This window comes from Lolium perenne, chromosome 2 (assembly GCF_019359855.2).
Source record: "Lolium perenne isolate Kyuss_39 chromosome 2, Kyuss_2.0, whole genome shotgun sequence".
Classification (NCBI taxonomy): Eukaryota; Viridiplantae; Streptophyta; class Magnoliopsida; order Poales; family Poaceae; genus Lolium; species Lolium perenne.
In genome coordinates, this window is record NC_067245.2 from 66,520,665 (window position 1) to 66,527,441 (window position 6,777).

A 6,777-nucleotide genomic window follows, 5' to 3' on the forward strand; every position below is an offset into this window, starting at 1 on the left:
GCCCATGAAGACAAATTAAACCGCCACCTCACACCTCTAAACGGAAGCTGCAAAATCAATGGACGAACCGGCCGCGTTCTGTCGAGCCCAAAAAAGAACATCAATTCATCGTCACGGCGAGTACAGAAGTTCTTCCTCCGTTTTGCTACTGACTCCGTCCGTAAATACTCGTTGCAGATTTAACTAAAATATAAGATAAAATATGTCAAACAAACAAACAAAAAACAAGTATTTATATCAGACGGAAAGAAAAATGGTATGCAAAATAAAGCAAGCGAATAACTGAACCTGTACAAGGCAGCAGAGGCGATCAGGAGGTGGCGGCCACAAAACCTATGTAGGGTCCCGTTCTCCTTGCCGGTGGCTCTACTGGTCCGCTCTGATTCCGGTGGCCATGGGGCCTTGGAGGTGTGGTGAACCACGGCCCCTCTCTAACAGGGAATTTCCTTAGGTTCCTTTTCAGTGTTTTTTGGGGATGGTGAGTTGGTGGTTGCATCTTGAAGTCAGAATAAGGTCCTTCCCGCCCTATGCTCGGTCCGGTGGTGCGTCTAGCACTAGTGGAGGATGCGTAGAGTCGTGTGCCTGGCGGATCTCCTGGTATCCAATCAATTTTGTATTCGTTCATGTGGTTTCACGTTAGTCTCTTCTGATCTATGATTATCATCATTGGTGATGATTGCTGCTCTGGTGCGTTGGTTCTTTGAGGCCTTAGCATGATGACTTCCCTTTGTCTACTACAACAAGCTCTATTACGATAAGTTTTGCTTGGCTCCGATGATGGAGGGGCGAGGAAGGCGGGGTGCCTTTAGTTCGTGTTGGTTTCTGAAGTCGTTGGTAGGTGGTTTGTATACATATTTGTTAATTTTGGGGCTATTTGTACTACTTTGTTTTGACCGTGTATCTTTTTCGGCCGAGACTATTCGTACGAATGTTGATGATTATTATTAGATCAGTGGATTTTTTGCAAAAAAAGGAAAATTAAAGATTTTCAATACGGAGGAGTATATACCACATAAATAGAAAATAGAAAGTCATACTTACAACCCAGCTTGAAAACCCAGTCTGATCTAAAATGGTCGTATGTATATAAATCCAGTGAACAAAAACTTTGCTTCACTGGAACACATTGAAAATGCCAATCTTAGGTGACCTGTGGCGTTCTTGGATTTAGCAGCTGCTGCTGGCGTCCCTTCCTCGCATTGATGGATCCGGACCCTCCACTGCACGATCTGACGGACGGAACCCCGTGCACCCCCTTGGCCAGACCACGATCGATGTCGACGATCGACCCCCTTCCCCCGGCCGAGGTAGAAACCAAAGCAAAAACATAACGCACACGAGCAGGAGCAGTTGTGCAGCGGCGCAGCCTGCAGGGGCAGGACAGAGCGCGATCGATCGATCGATGGAAGACGCGCGCGGGGGGCGCCACCGCATTTACCATCCACATGCACGCATTCATTGCCATCCCGATTCGATACCCCGGCCGCCCGGCCCCCTCCTACAAGAGCTGAGCCGTCGCTCCTCCTCCTCCTCCCTCCCGGGTGCTGGTAGATAGGACAAGAATTGTGAGGGAGGAATCGAGCAACCATGGAAATGGGCAGAAGCTGGCAGGAGCTCGGTGTCGTGGACACCATCTACGAGGACGACCACGAGGAGGAAGAAGACGACGACGAGGGAGAAACCGAGGACTGCTTCAACTCGCCCACCATCTCGTCCTCGGCGCCCACCTCGGCGTCCTGCTCGCCCTCCGCGGCGGCGGCGCACTCCGCCTCCCTTCCGCCGGTGCTCAGGACCGCGGCGCGAGAATGGTACGTACCTTACCGTAAGGTTTCCGTTCAGTTCAGTTCAGTTCGTCGTGGATTAAGATGAACAGGAGGAATTCTGCCTCTTTCTAACTGAAGATCGCTTCGCATTCCGTGCTCAGGTCGCGGGCCAACGGATCGCGCAAGCCGGACGTGATCGTGCGTGTCCAGGAGCGCTGCTTCCCTCTGCACAGGGTAAGATCGACCGCTCCGATCCTCTCTCGAACCACCGCCTCAGATACAAAATTCACCGCCCTCGTTAACACCGCTTTGGCGCCGATGATAACTTAGTTTCGTTTTCTTCTTCTGCACAACCAGTTGTCTTCTAAAATGCCATAGCATTGATCGAGTTTTACAACTTGCCAAACGTTCCCATAAGAACTTCCACGCCTTCCATCCATGAGCAAAAGGAAACCGAGCGTTTAGTCTCCTGCACTAGTAACTCCTGCCAGTTTTCCTGCCAAATTTCCTTTTCGAAAAATAGCAAGGAAATTTATTTATGGCAAATCAATACGATCCTGCTGGATACGTGCGCACAGATGACAGCGCATGAGTCCACGCCCACGTCGTCAGACGTTTCTTGTGACGGTTAAGGGACGAGGAGTAGTAACTCGCAGCAGTTACTGTGCACTCTCCTGGCACCACAAGGCAGTGCCCATAGATTCACTCTGCGCGCGTACCTGTCTCTTTTACTAGGTTCAGCACTGCAAGTTTTAGTATGGTTTGGCTGAACTGCACTATGAATTCACCAGGACAGAGTTCAGTTCCCGCGAGCTTCAGACAAAGTTCTGGCAGCCCAATGTTTCAAACGTCAGAGATCTGTTCCTATCCTAGTAAAAAGATAAACCAATTCGTTCTTAACTTGAAAAAAAAAACGTTGTAAAGCGGAGGTTTCTATAGATGTAGCAAAGCGTTTGAATGTTTTGGACTAGCTTAAATTTTGGTGACCAAAAGGTGCCCCAAATAGACAAATGCCAGAGCATCTGCCTCACGATGAACAGCTACCCATGTCGTTCGAACAGACAACAATTGATGACCATTCTGTGGCACATTTACACCCTTGCCTTTGTTAGCGCACTAGCTACGTATGTTGGATCGTAAACTTTCAGTAACCTCCGTCACAGGAGTAACTGATGAATCAGACAAGCTTACTGCCTCTCTACATGCAAATTGACAGTAGCAGCGCCACTCCACTAATATTCCTGCTCCTGCATTGCCTTTTTACCTGCATTGTTGATTCGAACTGAACTTTTGACATGTGAAATGCTGCTCCTCTTCATCTGAACCGAGTACTGATTAGGCTTTGGTCCCTGTACATGTTCGAACGCATGTGCTGGGGCAGTTCCCGTATTGAATCCGACGGTAGATTTACAGGGGATCCTGCCGGAATTAGAGTATGGATACATGGATCGGGACCAGAGTACCAGACAGTGTCGACGTACGTACTGCTGGCTAAGTAAGTAGGTATCGCCCATTGCATTCATGCTGGCCGACACAAGGGAGATCTGAGTAAATGTAGTGATCAGACGGACAGATCATTTCAAAACTTATTGATGAAGTCGGCCGTACTGTTCGTGCTACACTTGATCTTAGTACTACGTGCTGGGATTTGAAATTTCGAATTATGAAGTTCGGAACAGACTGCCGTTTTGCTTTCAACTTGGCTGTGGCTCCTTATTTGCAAGTTTTATAGTAGTCTGAAGCGCGAACACTAAGTTCAGTTTAGTTCCGGAACTGAGTTCGACAGACACAAGGTACATTGTTTTCTTGTTCTGTTCCTCCCTCGCATTGCAGAACCGAAAAGGCCAAACACCAAGCATTATTGCCATAGTGTAACTGTACGTACTCCGTATTATTGCCATAGAGTACGAAATCGATAAAGATACAATTAATGGCAGCAAATGTGCAACCTTCTTATTTTGTCTCTGTTCATCTTGTGGGCTCGCCCAAATGTCCAACCATCTGCCAGATCTAATGCCCCCAGCTCTGTCCTAATTGGTACGATTTTTCTTCCTCGTGTTAAAACTTCATTTGATAGTACAAGACGCACAAGTACGTTTTGGTTGTTGTACAATCATTTTTCTTTAAATTTGATAGTACATATTGTTTACCGCGTCATTCTTTTCTCAGGACCCGATCACGTCGGAGAGCAGCTACCTGAAGCGGCAGCTCTCAGAGTCCAACGACATCGCCCTGGACCTACCGGCGGGCCTCACGGTCGACGCATTCGCCGACGCCGTGGCATCCTGCTACGGCGCGGACGTCGCGCTGTCGCCCGCGAACCTCGCCGCGACCTGGGCGGCAGCAGACTGGCTGGAGCTGAGCGCGGAGGACGGGCTGGCCCGCCGCGCCGAGGACTACTTCTTCCAGGAGGTTGCCACGGACCACGGCCGCGCCGCCGCGGTGCTGCGGTCGTGCACGACGTTTCTCGTCGGCGAGGTCGCCGGGGCAGGCGCGGCGCTGATCGTTCGATGCCTGGAGACGCTGGCGGCGTCCGGCGGCGCCGACTGCGGGTGGCTGGAGGACGTGGCCGCGCTGCCGCTCGAGGAGTTCCAGGTGGTCGTGGAGGCCATGCGCGCGCGCTTGACGCACGACCACGATCTCATGTACACCATCGTGGATCACTACCTCGAGGTAAAGGTTGCTGCATATGCCTCCATTCGATTCACCTGCAGAGTATTTTTGTTGGATATGGATGACACTGGTTCCAGTAAAGATTATTCTTTTGCTTTAGCTTTAAGTTGAGTGTCATTTGCTCAAGACAGGGTATCTCCTAGAAGATGAGATGAGTTCTTGTACTCCATACATGTTTACTATGCTTGGCTTCTGCACCACGCCACTGCTCGCTATTATTAATAGTCTCCCTAGCTTCAGTGATCCCTTTGTTTAAAAAAAAATCATATTTGCAAGTTTTTTTAAAAAAATCTGAATAGAATTCTTGACATTGTCAATGATTATCATACAGCGCAATCACCCAAAATTATATGTGTTGTGGGCTACATGAAAAAAATGTGATTAAAAAATGAAGATTTGAAAATACGCATACTCCTTATATCTATATTTTTGTCTTTCGTTTTGTGTACTTCGAAATACAATGTATTTGAAACTGAGATTTTACATATTTGTCGGAAACACCATTGGCTACATCTAAAAAAAATATGAAACTCATAAATATGGTTTTCAGATTTTTTAAATAAAAAAATAGCAGGATCATTGGAGCTCGGGAACAAAAAAATCTCAACCCTAATTATGTTCATATATATAATTTATTTATTATTTCAGTAATTTAGATATTGGGAGATCGTGAACTAGCTGGTTCCCTTTGCTTAAATCTTTCATGGCGATAAAATTACTTGTTCTGTACAGTGCTGATTTGCATTGCATCTTTTCCACATGGATGTGGGTGCAGAATCACAAGGGGAAGTTGACAGAGGAGGAGAAGAGCCGGCTGTGCTACAACGTGAACTGCAGCAAGCTGTCGCACCACCTCTTCATGCACCTGGTGCAGAACCCGCGCCTTCCACTCCGCTTCGTCGTCCAGGCCATGCTGGTTGAGCAGCTCCACTCGCACCACTCCATGCTCCTCACCCAACACCACCACGCCGCCGCTCCCGTCTCCGCCGCGCCGCTCCCACTGCCGCCTGCTATGCTCAAGAGGTCCATCTCCGGCGCGTTCAGCAGCGCCGTCGCCGCGGCCGCGGCCGCCGGGGACGTCGCCAGCATGACGCTCGGCGACATCCTCCAGCGCGACGCCGTGATGCGCCAGTCCGCGCACATCCGCGCATCCATGGAGGCCACGGGGCACCGCATCGACACCCTCGAGCGCGAGCTCGCCGGCCTCCGCTGCCGCCTCCGCCGCTCCGAGGAGGCGGCCGCCGCCGCGCACACGGCCTCGGCCGCGATCGACCGTGTCTCCGCCAAGTCAGCCAGCTTCCGGATCCCGCGCAGCCGGCTCTGGGACGGCGAGGACTTGTCCTCCGGCACCGGCACAGCCACCACCGTCTCGAAAGACAGCCTCAGCGGTAAGGTGGGTATCAAGTCGCGGCTGGTGCACGGTTTCAAGAACTTGTTCGTCCGGAGGCCAGGGAATGGCGTCGCGCCACCGGCGAGCAGCGATGGCGCCGGGACTGATGTCCGCGTGGGCGAGAAGGGCGCGCGCGCGTCATGCTCGACGGGGCTAGAAGGCGCCAGCCGCGACGAGGAGCTCTGCAAGGGGGAGTGGAGTACTCGGACTCACCGGAGGAACCTGTCGATGGCGTGACATATGTTGATGCACCACGAAGAATCGATCGGCGGCAAGGCAATATGGGTGCATAGCGAATGCATGGTGGAGACTTTGAGAGTTCGAGTGCTTAATTATGATATGACTCTTCTCTGATTGTTGCGGTATATACACGTGTGTCAGTCTCACAATATCTGAACTGTTGATTTTCTCACGATCATACGATTTTCTGTCCATGTCTGCATGCTACATTGTGTTGGATTTTACAAGATACTTCATATGCGCTACGGGAGAAAACGACATTGCCGTGTAGCCAATCATTACCGTGCGCCGCTGCACGGCAAAGACATTTTTGCCGTGCGCACCAAGCAGCACGCACGGCAAAGACACTTAGCACGGCAAGGTCTGAGAGCACCGCACGACAATCTATACCTAATAATAAAGGAGCTAACGTTTCCGTGGTTTGGTCCGTCATATTGCGCTTTCGTCCGTCGTTCTTTACGCCTTCTACATCGGGCGTGCGCGTTTTAGTTTCCTTGATTGATACAACATGCTGCGCGTGCGCGTTTTGATTTCCTTCCTACATACAACAAGCTCTGTGTCTAGGTAGAGCTAGAGTCCAGCACGGACTCCTTGTTGGTGCTGGGTAGTGCATATATACCCATGTATATGCTACATCTCGATGGGCTGTTGCGATCAAATCAGTTTTTCCGTGCGTGCGTAGACATTGATCCCGGCCAAGGTTTCTGCTAC

At 50.4% G+C, this 6,777-nt stretch overlaps 1 protein-coding gene across 1 annotated transcript; it reads left to right on the top strand.

Moving 5' to 3' along the window:
* Positions 1 to 1,508: 1,508 nt before the first annotated feature.
* LOC127332837 (BTB/POZ domain-containing protein At3g49900) lies at positions 1,509 to 6,244 on the top strand. Its single transcript, XM_051359178.2, has 4 exons — positions 1,509 to 1,808; positions 1,925 to 1,997; positions 3,933 to 4,436; positions 5,212 to 6,244. The coding sequence occupies exons 1-4, from the start codon at positions 1,588 to 1,590 to the stop codon at positions 6,061 to 6,063; spliced, it is 1,650 nt and encodes a 549-aa protein (XP_051215138.1). The 5' UTR covers positions 1,509 to 1,587; the 3' UTR covers positions 6,064 to 6,244.
* Positions 6,245 to 6,777: the final 533 nt, after the last annotated feature.

What these genes read in the sequence shown, in the direction of transcription:
- LOC127332837 (XM_051359178.2), top strand. Translation starts at nt 1,588, where the DNA reads ATGGAAATGGGCAGAAGCTGGCAGGAGCTCGGTGTCGTGGACACCATC. An exon ending in AGGACCGCGGCGCGAGAATG is followed by an intron (nt 1,809 to 1,924) that starts GTACGTACCTTA and finishes TTCCGTGCTCAG; the next exon opens with GTCGCGGGCCAACGGATCGC. An exon ending in GCTGCTTCCCTCTGCACAGG is followed by an intron (nt 1,998 to 3,932) that starts GTAAGATCGACC and finishes TTCTTTTCTCAG; the next exon opens with GACCCGATCACGTCGGAGAG.